The sequence below is a fragment of the Carlito syrichta genome, unplaced genomic scaffold (genome assembly GCF_000164805.1).
Source record: "Carlito syrichta isolate Samal-C Ts95f unplaced genomic scaffold, Tarsius_syrichta-2.0.1 Scaffold307981, whole genome shotgun sequence".
NCBI classification, from domain to species: domain Eukaryota; kingdom Metazoa; phylum Chordata; class Mammalia; order Primates; family Tarsiidae; genus Carlito; species Carlito syrichta.
Window position 1 is genome coordinate 1572320 of NW_007252077.1, and position 12914 is coordinate 1585233.

General features: G+C 41.5%; 1 protein-coding gene across 2 annotated transcripts in view; it reads right to left on the bottom strand.

The window, feature by feature from the left end:
- Positions 1 to 623: 623 nt before the first annotated feature.
- EMC3 (ER membrane protein complex subunit 3) overlaps positions 624 to 12914 on the bottom strand; it is a 20945-nt gene continuing 8654 nt past the window's right edge. The window contains exons 2-8 of one of the 2 annotated variants that reach the window (XM_021715869.1): positions 12212 to 12269; positions 11779 to 11872; positions 9361 to 9465; positions 8537 to 8618; positions 6252 to 6331; positions 5394 to 5476; positions 624 to 1790 (exon numbers count right to left, since the gene is read on the bottom strand). In XM_021715869.1, the coding sequence (XP_021571544.1) occupies positions 1770 to 1790; positions 5394 to 5476; positions 6252 to 6331; positions 8537 to 8618; positions 9361 to 9465; positions 11779 to 11872; positions 12212 to 12269 (523 nt within the window). In that variant the 3' untranslated portion in view covers positions 624 to 1769. Of the gene's footprint in view, positions 1795 to 5393; positions 5477 to 6251; positions 6332 to 8536; positions 8619 to 9360; positions 9466 to 11778; positions 11873 to 12211; positions 12270 to 12914 lie in introns of both variants that reach the window. The other variant, XM_008064736.1, reaches the window with a different exon arrangement.

Below are 12914 nucleotides of genomic sequence, written 5' to 3' on the forward strand. Positions count from 1 at the left end.
TTGTTGTTGTTGTTGTTGTTTGAGTTGGAGTCTCACTCCATTGCCCAGGCTGGAGTGCAGTGGCATGCTCACAGTCACCTCAGCATCGACCTGCTGGGTTCTAGCGATTCTTCTGCCTCAGCCTTCCAAGTAGTTGGAAGAACAGGCGTGCACTACCATGCCCAGGTAATTTTTTAAATTTATGGTAGAGATGAGGTCTCGTCAAGTTGCTAGGGCTGGTCTCAAATGCGCGGGCTCAGGCAATCCACTTGCTCTGGCCTCCCAAAGTGCTGGGATTACAGGCTGAGCCAAGTCCAGCACGAGCCACCGAGTCCAGCCCATTTTAAGTATCTTTAAAGGTCAAGATTTCTTAATTTAGGTCTGTGGGTCATTATGAATAAGCTTTAGAGGGTCTGCCAACGCACCTGGGTTACACGGGAAATTTGTGTCTGTGCTTCCATCAGATTCTCAAAGAGGTTCTGTGACCTCAAAATAAAGCCTCATGTGTCTCTCTCATAAGATCTTTGAGGGCAAAGGTCATGTCTCTTTCACCTTAGACTCCCGGCAGTGCTCCAGAACAAACTCTTGTTAGCTGTTGGCAGAAGCTGTTAGTGACCCGCAGAGGCAACACTCTCACAGGCAAAGAAGAGAAAACAGGATGGTTTAATTCAAGAGTCAAGAGTCATTTGTTCTTGATTACATTGCTTAGCATGCAAATAACATCCACCTCTTGGTATGGAAACGGCACCCTGTCAACTCCCTGGGACCGTCAATCCTGAAAGAATTGTTCCTGGGCACTGTACCTATGTGTCTGCCAACCATTGCTCTCTCCCTTCTTACAGGTGTGCAAACGCTCTTGTTCAGAGTAACTGGGAAATGAGATCTTTTGTCCAACTGAGTAGCCATTTACAGTATAGCACCATTGATTTGCCAATGGATTTTGAAATACTCAGGTGTCCAGATCAAGACCTCGCATTACTTAACCTGTCTCTGAAGATCCCAAAGGCACTTGAGAATCTGGCAGTGCCTTTGGGGTCACTGATTTTCACTGGACAATATTAAGAGCTATAAAAGATTTGCAAAGTCTGTCCTGGCCTGGGATATTTACACTGAAAAGAGTTTATTTGAATGATGTTTGGACACAACTGTTCTCTCTGTCATTCTGTAGGCTCAAAATCAACAAGGCAGGGACTTTCATTTTGCTCACCCATAGTTCCTAAACTTTTGATTGCAAAAATGTTTTACTTTTGTAAAGAAAGTTAAAAATACCATAAAAATATTAAAGGTAAAATGCAGGGTGTGTGGATCCCAAGAAGAAGGGAGTTAACTGTGGCTAGACGTCAGGCTGACTGCGCATAGTTATAATTAACAATGCTTCTTCCCAAGACTGAATTTTTGCTAAAATGTTACATATTATCAGTAGCCTGAGTTTTCCTCCTTTCTATGACTTTTATTACTAAAGTCACCAGAAGGAACATTTAAAACATTTAAAAATAGCAAGTCACCCAGTATACTCCTCCTTATTTCCTCTAGTTTCAGACATAAAGGGGAACCCAGCTTGGACAAGAACGAGCCTTGCTGCATGCCTGCATCCTCCTTTTAAATCCAAGAGGCATCAGCTCCGATGCAAGTTAGAAAGTTAAGCACTATTCCAAGTTCCTGACACAGCTAATCCCTGCTCAGTCTTCAAAAAATAGAGGTCTGTAATTCCTTTTTGAACATGCCTTCAAAGTGGAGGTCTTTGGCCATGAGCTCTTCTTCGACGTCATCTAGTGCCCACTGGTGATCTGTCAACTCCAAAGCTTCCCACTCTGTCTGCAAAGGAAGAGAACACCAGGGTAAGGAGAAAGGGTTTGTTAGTGACAGCTGTGGTTGACCTATAGTTGACTGCCTACTCTGGGCCAGAAGCTGGGATAAGTTCTTTACATGTCCGAGTCCAATCAATCAATCCTAGGTAGATACTGCTGCTCCCCACCCCTCTTTCCCTCCTCCCCATCAATTTACAGACAAGGAGACTAACAGAGGTCAAATGCTTTGTTCAGGGTCACTGGCACTAGTAATTAATGGAGCTGAGATTTGAATTTTGGTCTGACTATAAAAATCCTTCTCTCAGTTCCCACCCACTAAGTACCTTTGTGCTTCCCCCGCACTTGAGAGATATACAATAGAGAAATCAGTGCTTTGTGATTTTGAGCCCTTTTAGCAAGGGTCATCCAGTTTAAACTGTGCAGAGTGAAAGATGCTTTGCCATAAACAGCCAGGAATATCTTCAATGGGCCTAAGAATATCTCTTCCAACCTCATGTCTAAATACCTAATGGCATTTCAGTACACTTTGCGAAGTTCAGTAACTGATTATTTCATCACTGGAAGATAGACTTTGATAGTGTGAACTATAAAACTGCTTTGGCATATAATTATTTACATGTATTACTATGTTAAACAGAAACAAATTTGGAGAATTTTCCAATAAATCACATTTTTCAGCCTGGTGTGGCAGCCCACGCCTGTAATCCCAGTACTTTGGGGGGTGGAGGCAAGAAGATTGCCTGAGCCCGTGGGTTCAAGACCAGCCTGGGCAACTCGGGAAGACCTTATCTCTACAATAAATCAAAGAATTAGCTGGGTGTGGTGGCATTCGCCTATGGTTCCAGCTACTTGGAAGGCTGAGGTGGAAGAATCACCTGTGCAAAGCAGGTTGAGGCTGTCTGTGGTGGTTGTGAGAGCGCCACTACACTCTAGCCTGGGCAACAGAGTGAGACTCCAACTCAAAAAAAATAAATAAATAAAAAATAAATTTAAAAATGCTTCATAAGCCGGGCATGGTGGCACATGCCTATAGTACCAGCAACTCTGGAAGCTGAAAATCACTTGAGCCCAGAAGTTTGAGACTAGCCTGGGCAACATAGTGAGATCCTGTCTCTTAAAAAAAAAAAAAAAAAGGTTGCTTTATGAAATTTAATGTGCAATACAAATTTTACTTCATGGGTATGTTTTTTTGAGATCTAATTCACATGCCATAAAATTTATCTTTTTAATGTGTACAGTTTAGTGGTTTTTAGTATATTCATAAATATGTGCAACCAACATCATTATCTAATTTCAGAGCACTTTCACAATCACAAAAAGAAACCCCATGCTAAACAGTAGATAGTCCCCATTCTCTGCTTCCTCCAACCCCTGGCAACTATTACTTTACTTTCTGTATCTTTCTTTCCTTTTTTTGAGTTGGAGTCTCACTCTGTCACCCAGACTGGAGTGCAGTGACTGCTCCTGGCCACCGCAGCCTCGACCTGCTCGGCTCCAGCGATCCTTCCGCCTCAGCTTTCCAAGTAGCTGGAACTACAGGCGCGCGTTACCATGCCTGGCTAATTTTTTGATTTATTGTAGAGATGAGGTCTCGCCAAGTTGCCCAGGTGGGTCTCGAACCCACAGGCTCGGGCAATCCACTCACCTCAGCCTCCTAAGGCGCGGGATTACAGGCTGAGCCACTGAGCCCAACTTGTAGTAAGTTTTAAAACTAGGAAGTTCTTTTTTAACAGTTTTGCGTGTGTGTGTGTGGCTATTTTGGTTTCCCTGCATTTCCCTATCAACTTCAGGATCAGCTTGTCAATTTTTATAAGAAAGATAGGTGGGATTTTATGAGAACTGTGTGGAATCTGTAGATCAATTTGGGAAGTATTGCCATCTTAGCAATAGTAAGTTTCCTAATCCACTAACAAGGATGTCTTTCTTTTTATTTAAGTCTTCTTTAATTTCGTCCAGTAATGTTTTGTAATTTGCACTACATGCTTTGTATTTCTTTTGTTAGATTTATTCCTATTTATATTATTCCTTTTGATACTATTATAAATAGAATTGTTTTAATTTTATTTTCAGGCTCCTTACCAAAGTGTAGAGATACAATTGATTTTTAAGCTGGACATGGTGGCTTATGCCTGTAATCCCAGCACTTTGTGAGACCGAGGAAAGAAGATTGCTGAGCTCAGGGGTTCGAGACCTTGTCTCTACAGTAAATCAAAAAATTAGCTGGGTGTGGTAGCGTACGCTTGTGGTTCCAGTTTCTTGGAAGGCTGAGGCAGAAGGATCACCTGAGCCCATCAGGTCAAGGTTGCGGTGGCCATAAACATGCCACTGCACTCCAGCCTGGGCAACAGAGTGAGACACTGATTCAAACAAACAAACAAACAAACAAACAAACAAGCAAACACAACTGATTTTTTTTTTTTTTTTGAGTTGAAGTCTCACTCTGTTGCCCAGACTGGAGTGCAGTGGCCGCTCCCGGCCACTGCAGCCGCGCCTGCTGGGCTCCGGCAATCCTTCCGCCTCAGCCTTCGGAGTAGCCGGAATTACAGGCATGCGCTTCCACGCCCAGCTGATTTTTTTGATTTATTGTAGAGATGAGGTCTCGCTGCCCAGGTGGGTCTCGAACCCGCAGGCTCAGGCAATTCACTCACCTCAGCCTCCCAAAGGCGTGGGATTACAGGTTGAGCCACCGAGCCCAGCACAACTGATTTTTGTATGTAGACTTTATATCTCAAAATTGCTGAATTTGTTTTTTAGCTCTGTTACTTTTCTTGTGGATTCTTTAGGGTAGTCTATATACAAGACTATGCCATCTGCAAACAGAGACACTTGCATTTCCTTTCTAACCTGAATGGCTTTTATTTCTTTTTCTTGCCTAACTGCCCTGGTTAGAATATCCAGTACAATGTTGAATAGAAGTGGCAAGAGCAGACGTTCTTGTCTTGCTCTTTTTTTTTTTTTTGAGTCAGATTTTCACTCTGTCACTCAGGCTGCAGTGCAATGGCATGCTCACAGCCACCCCAGGGTTAACCTGCTGGGCTCAGGTGATCCTCTCGCTTCAGCCTCCCAAAGTGCTGGGATTACAGGCTTGAGCCACTGCGCCCGACCGTCTTGTTCTTGATCTTGGAGGAAAACCATATAGTTCTTTCACCATTAAGTATGATGTTACTTAGCTGTGAGTTTCTCGTAAATGTCCTTTATCAGGATGAGGATGTTCCCTTTTATTTCTAGTTTGTACTATGAAATATTTCGCTGTACAAAAATTATACTGAATAGTATAAATTCCAGAATCCTTTCATGAAAAGGCTCTAAGCATCAAATTTTTAAAAATACAACTTACATCTATGTCTATAGGTTTCAACAAGGTTCAAAATATTCCAAATGTTTACCTGGTACCTCTGATTGGCCTGTTTTACAACTTTATTTACAGTGTAGATTAAATTCCAGTAAACATTTAAAAACTAGTAAAAGTACCAATAATCTCCAACTTAATATATTCTTGCTAAATTTAAATTCAAATGATGGAACCAATCTACACTCACTGTGGGGAATCCATTTTTAAAGTAACTCTCTGCCTCACTGCAGCTCTGAAAGACGAATGGAGTGTACCTTGAAAGCTTTGTTGGTGTCTGCGGGCATGGCCATGGCAGCTCCAGTCATCTGTTCCTGCATCATACGTGATTGGTCAGCAGCTGCAGCGTAAGACATACCTCTGTGAGGACCAAGTCTCGGCAAGCATCCCAGCACCAGGAGGGAGAAATGGGCCTTATACAGCACTCACAGCTGCTCAGTGGTGGGTTAGAGAACTGGATGACAGGTTACTGATTTACTCTGTCACACACTATGTGCCCCTGAGAAAGCTACTCTACTGAAAAACGGGGATGATAATTGCAGAAGAGAGATAAATAAAGGAAGATCTAAACTGTATTTCAAATTTTAACAATAACAGCCACCAATTACTGAGCAAGTACTATATGCCAGGTACCTACTAAGTGTTTTGCGTATTCTAACTCATCTGCTCCTAACAACCCTGCAGGTTAACTAATAAGGTCCCTATTTCCATATAAGCACACAGAGGATTGGAGTGGTTAAGTAACCTTTCTGTGGTGCCAGTCATTAAACAAGAGAGACAGGATCAGTACTGGCAAGGAATCTAGTGAATGAACTAACTGATCAAACCAGGCCTTCTTTAAGCTTTAGGTTTACAGGCTTACATTGCTGGTAGTAGATCCCGCACATGAAGGTATCAGATTCTGGGGAATCAAATATTGCCCCAATGATTGCCAGGAAGAATTCAGATCTTCAATGTGATCCCTGTAACTGGTAAGACTCTTTCAGAAACTTAAGGAATGAAGCATTGTATTTGACTGTGCTAACAAATAGCATAACCTATGTGCTTTTTCTGGCTTTGGCATGGATGATTTATCTACTGAAGTATTTGCTTATCAAACCTGACACGCTTCTTACCATTATCTTGGCCCAGAATCAGAGAGTAAATGCTCCGAAGCCCAAATACATTGAGGAAGTACCAGGATGCAGAACTTACCCTGGTAAAGCAAAAGCAAAAACAGTTTAGGTAGTTATTTAGAAATTAGTTGTTTAATTTAGCTCACACTCTTCTACCATTCAAAAGTTGTTCAATGTATGTAAAGAAATCAATGGGGGGGGAGGAGGGCACACCTCATCAACAAGGGTACTTACATAATGAGCATTTGTCTACCTAACCCTGAATTGAACCCCATATCCTTTAAAAAAAAAAATCAACTGGGATAAGGTATATTTATCCAAAGCACAACTACAGAAGAAATTCAAGTTGTTAAGGCAGTCTTACCAACACAGAAGTATTCAATAAAAATTGAAAGAGGTCTCCTTCCTGAATCTCATTTTCTAGAGGAAATCACAAGTGTCAGTGTGTTCCATATTTACAAGGGAGGATTAGAGGTGGCTTTCAGGAAATACTGACAATACTGAGGACTACAGCTACTGGTAAAGTCATTCCAAGTTTGAACTTCATCACCAAGGCTTCCTTTAGCTTAAGTTTCCTACCCTGCTCCCATAAAAAAAATATGCTTCCATATGATAAAAACTAAAATGAGTATGAAAAATGATATGTAAATGGAAAGATCCACACTTCATTCCAATACTTAGGACACATAACAGCAGGTGTTTATTTTGGCTACTCCATCAGGCTGCAGGTAAGTAAATGACTTATCGGTAGGTAATGGTGCTGATCAACAATAGTAATTGTACACTCCGGTTCTAGCCTCCCATCTGTCCATGTGAGCATGTCACTCACATATCGTCCAGATGCTGAGAAAAGATAAATAAGCTTTTCTACATCCCATGTAGTTTTTGTTTAGCCCAAATGAGACTGCAAGGTTCAAGTTTAATAGAGTCATACTTCTTATGCCAAGTACAGCTTTCCTCCTTTAGTAGAGCTGTGCACAGCCAAGACTCTCCAACATCTGGTCTGTCCTGCTCCTCACATACAACCAGCAGCAGCATTACTCAAACCAAGTAGTGAGTCAAGATGCCCCATGGAGATTCCCATTTTGCCCATTATTCTCCTCCTGTTTGACATCTTTTTTATACCAGTGTTTGGGAAGTCACAGTAAAAACAGTCAGGCGAGGCCATAAGAAGCAGCATCACTGGGTTCCAGATACTCTGTTTTCTAAGGGCCTTTCAAATTTCAGGTTTTATTATTTTGCTACTAAAAAAAAGAAAGTAGTATACAGAAGGAGCAATCTCTTAAAAAATAAAAAATAAGGCTGGGTGCAGTGGCTTACGCCTATAATCCCAGCACTTTGGGAGGCCAAGGTGAGAGGATTGCCTGAGTCCACGGGTTCGAGACCAGCCTGGACAACTTGGTGAGACCTCATCTCCACAATAAATCAAAAAAGTAGCCAGGCATGGTGGCACATGCCTGTAGTTCCAGTCACTTGGAAGGCTGAGGTGGAAGGATCGATCGCCTGAGCTCAGTAGGTTGAGGCTGCAGTGGCTGTGAGCAGCGTACCACTGCACTCCAGCCTGGCAACAAAGTGAGACTCCTATTCAATAAATAAATACATAAATAAATAAAGTGGTAAACAAGACATGAGTGCTGGACTTGGACAGACTTTGTGGTTCAATCTCAATTCCTCCATAGACTTCATAAGTTGCTATGAGGATAAAATAATAAATGCAAAACACCTAGCAGTGACTGGAACTCATGAAAACTATTAATGTTACCATTATTAGTATTGTATTTTAGAAAAATATAATACAAACATCCATTCCCATAAGTCCCAGGGTATTGCTAAAAAGGTTTGCCTGGCCAATATTACTGACTTAATCGTTTAACTTTTTGGAGGCTGATATATCCATTCCTGCATTCTAAGCCCCGAGAAGCTAGAGAAAAGAGATTAGCACATCCTCTCCTTTTGCAAGACTCATGTAAAAGTTGCCATAAGCCACTAGGGGTATTTTTTTTTTTTTTTGAGTTGGAGCATGGCTCTTGTCGCCCAGGCTGAAGTGCAGTGGCATGCTTATGGCCACTACAGCCTCAACCTGCTGGGCTCAGGCGATGCTTCCGCCTCAGCCTTCCAACCAGGGATACTTTTAATGAAGTTTCAATGGGAAAAAAAACAAAAACAAAAAAACCTATAAAAATCTATTCCAGTGAAGTATGTAAACTGGAAATCCTGACGTTTTGGAGACACACCAGTTTTAGATTTTGGTTTGTGTTTTTAGTAAATAAAAGAAAAGTTCTTACCAGGATGCATCTAATGTGAGCAGTTCAATTCCTTGCTGTAGCATAGGCTTAAAACGGAGGGTCAATGGAAATGGAACCTTGGCTGCAGAGAAGAAAAAGTTCACAATCACTCTGAGCTGTTTTATTTTTAAGAGAGTTTAAGTGTGAATCTTTCCTTAAAGAGGTGGGAATTCTGTGCCACATAGCTTTTGGAAAATGATTTCTGCAAGGAAATCTGTGGCAATTCTGAAGAAAAACAATCAAAATGTCACTCTGCTCTAGTGTCCCTGAATAATACCAGCTTCTATATTGCTGAGGAAACAGGAACTCAAACTGAGCTGTGACCTAAAATGTGGAAAAACTTGCACTGACCCATTAAACCCTAAGTGGACTATATATACATGTTACTAAGAAGCCAAATTGATTAAAATCAAATCAACTTATAAACAAATAAACAGAAAACTCACCCCCACACCTAACAAATGAGGTCAAAGTAGAAATAGGCTTCCGGGGTGGGGGTGGGAGGAGAAATAGGCTTCCCCTTTATCCTACCCAACTAGAATATTATATTAGTTTTGGAGACAAACTAGCAAGTCACTTGTTTGAGTATCTAGTAAAAAAAAAAAAAAAGCATCCACATCATGAACTTAGGATCATTTTGGGGCAAGAGTTACAAAAATCATAGCATATTTAATTTTTTTGTTCAAAGAATGTTATCAGTTTCCACATAAAAATACAGGACCTGTGATCCTAGTGTCTTAGCAGTACTTAGATGTCTCTGAATAGGGACATGGGAAAGGAACATAGATGAAATAAACATCAAGTCTGCTGGGTCTGTAACTTACTTGTGACAAAGCCTGAGAATGTCATGTTGATCCATCCACCAATAAGAATCATAGGGAGGACATTTGTTACATTTCCTTTCATCATGTCCGTGAGCATAGTGGGATCTAGATAAAAGCACAAGAAACCATGAGAATTTACCTCTGTTGGCAGGGACTTTCTCCTGATCTTTGTAAATTTTTAATGTATTTGATAATTAAAAATAAGCTCAATGTAAAAAAAAATTCAAACAACATAAAAATGTATGATATAGACAGTTCCTCTGAGTCCACTCTCCAAACACTTTTTTTTTTTGAGTTGGAGTCTCACTCTGTCACCCAGATTGGAGTGCAGTGGCCGCTCCCGGCCACCGCAGCCTCGACCTGCCGGGCTCCGGCGATCCTTCCACCTCAGCCTTCCCAGTAGCCGGAATTACAAGCGTGCGCTACCACGCCCAGCTAATTTTTTGATTTATTGTAGAGATGAGGTCTCGCTGCCCAGGTGGGTCTCGAACCCGCGGGCTCAGGCAATCCACTCACCTCAGCCTCCCAAAGGCACGGGATTACAGGCTGAGTCACTGAGCCCGGCTTCTCCAAACACTTTTAACTGCTTATTGTAAGTCCCTCTATCTTTCTCTCTCTCTATATATCTACATAATAATTTACGTGTATACATATACAATAGAAGTATTATGTCTACTATTTTGCTTAACTTAAAAAAATTAATATACTATAAATGGCACTCTACAATGCCATAATATCTCTCTCAATATTTTTAATATCTGCATAAGATTCTACTGTGTGGTCACACTGATCACTTTTGGGTAGACCTTGAGATTGTTTCCAATTTTTTTGCCAATAAACAATGCTGCTATCTTATACATAAATCTTGTACATAGATATGTTTATGTAAAAGACCTTCTTAGAATAATTCTGGGTCAAAGAATTTGTACATTTGAAATTGATGGATACTGTCAGACCATCCTTCAACAAGACCCCACCATTTGACACTCCCGCCAATGGTAACAGGGCCTAACTTTCCTTGACCTTGATAATAGAAGCTGTGGGTAATCTTTTCTTTTTTTATTTTGGGACAGTGTCTCACTTTGTCCCCAGGTTGGAGTACAGTGGTACAGTCACAGCTCACTGCAACCTCCACCTCCTGGGTTTAGATGATAATTCTGCCTCAGTCTCCCGAGTAGCTGGGACTACAGAGAGCACACCACCACAGCCGGATAATTTTTCTTTCTTTCTTTCTTTTTTTTTTTTGTAGAGACAGGGTCTTGATAGTTGCCAAGGCTGGTCTCAAATTCCTGGCCTCAAGCAATCCTCCTACCTTGGGTTCCCAAAGTGTTGGGATTACAGGTGCAAGCCACTGCATGTGGCCTGTAGTCAATCTTTTCAATCTTTGAAAACCCAGTGGGCTAAAAAAAAGGACATCTTGTTTTCATTTGTATTCCATAGATTATTAGTAAGGCCAAGTATCTTTTCATATGTTTCTTTTGTTTCCTTAGTCACCCAAAAAAAAAAAAAAAAATTAGCCGGGCTCAGTGGCTCAGCCTGTAATCCCGTGCCTTTGGGAGGCTGAGGTGAGTGGATTGCCTGAGCCCGCGGGTTCAAGACCCGCCTGGGCAGCCAGACCTCATCTCTACAATAAATCAAAAAATCAGCCGGGCCAGCTACTCGGAAGGCTGAGGCGGAAGGATCGCCGGAGTCCAGCAGGTCGAGGCTGCAGTGGCCGGGAGCGGCCACTGCACTCCAGTCTGGGCGACTGAGTGAGAACTCAAAAAAAAAAATTAACTCTAGTAACTTCTGTATTAAAATAGCTGGTTATCTCACCTAAAGAAATGAGTAGTACTGAAGTGAGAGGTCAGCACAGAACAACAAATTATTTTGTTTTAGTTTAAACATGCTGTCTTTTTCACACAACTGGGATGAGTGGAAGTAAGAAATATGTTAGAGCCAAAATTTTTGAATGAACTAGGCAATCATGTCTGACAAAAAAATGGCTGGTCTTGGGAAGCATGAGCTTCTCCTCACTCAGGCAGAAGCTGGGTAGCCATCTGTCAGCAATGGGATCCAGGCATGGGTGGGAGGTGGGGCTGGAATGCTTTCCCATCTATGCTCCACAGAATCATGGGTCCTGAGAACAGAAACAAGGAGAGACACAGGGACAATGGCTCTGGCCTGCCTACTCCACCAGCTGAGAGCTTATTTTTTTAAAAATCCACTTTAAACACAGGGGTTCTCAGAAGTTTTTACTTGAAAAAGAGAACTCCACTTCCACAGATCCCTGTATTAGATAATTTCTATCTAATTTTAGATGACCAACTTCTACAGTTTAACATTTAAATACAACGACATGCTCCCCTTCCACCCCACTGTACTCAATAACCCATGTTAAAAATCTTCCTCAAAGATGAGAGAAGGGAATAAACATACCGGTCATAGGAGAAGGTGGCACTACCTTCCTTTTGGTTTTTTTGAAAAATCCATCCTCTGGGTTGTTGAAGTAATATTTTCGTGTCAAGAAAGACTAGTAGAAAGAAAAGCTTTTTAAGTCTAAGAACTATGACATAGAAAATTGTCAAATTATTCCCCAGAGGGTTTAGTCAGAAGGCCCTCAGAATATGCTGCTACACTCAGAGCTGTCAGCCTACTTGGCAGCTGAACTGACACTTTAGCTGAGTCACATTTAAAAACAATTTCCTAACAAGAGTGAGGTCACAATGACAGCAAACACCACTAGGTCACAGCTTGATTACTGAGTTGCCAACCTTCAGCTTTCCCCAAAGAGTCCCCTTATAAAACATTTACAAATCTACTGCTCTCTGTAGTGAATGATGGGGCTTTTTAATAAAAGATAAATGAGTACCTGTTTGGGAATGTATTTTCCATTTTCCCTGAGGACTCTGCTTCGAATTAGGACTTGACTGAAAAATACAACCAAGACAATGAGATTTTTAAAAGTGAAACAGTAGAAGAAAATGAAAGTAAAGTAGGAGACCCATTTAAACACAAGAGAGGGCCTATTTGGCAACAGCTCTGTGTGGAAGCTTTCCAAACATAAGTATCTTTAAAACCAGCATAACATATTTAATCTAACAATCAGGTTTTCTGAGAAGTATTTTTCAGAAGGGACTAAGTTTCTGAATCAATAAAGATTTCTGAGGAAAGTGCATTTGGGACATTATACTCAGCTTTCTTACTACATTAATGAGCTAAGAGGAAATTTCTCTGAGTGAAAATAGCAGTTGGACACTGATCAGAAGATTTGAGGGCAGGAGGAGGGAGGAAGGGCAAGGATAAAAAAAGGAACTTCTGGGGGTGGGGGGGGGGGAAAGGAACTTTTTAATATCCAGAGAAATGAGTACAGGACTTGAGAGGACTGTTATCTGATGGACACCAAATAGAAATTCCACCCAGGATTCAGACTGTTAGAAACCTCTCAATAGGCCTGGCGCGGTGCCTCACGCCTATAATCTCAGCACTTTGGGAGGCTGGGGTGAGAGAATGGTCTGAGCCCACGAGTTTGAGACCAGCCTGGGCAACTTGGTGAGACCTCATCTCTACAATAA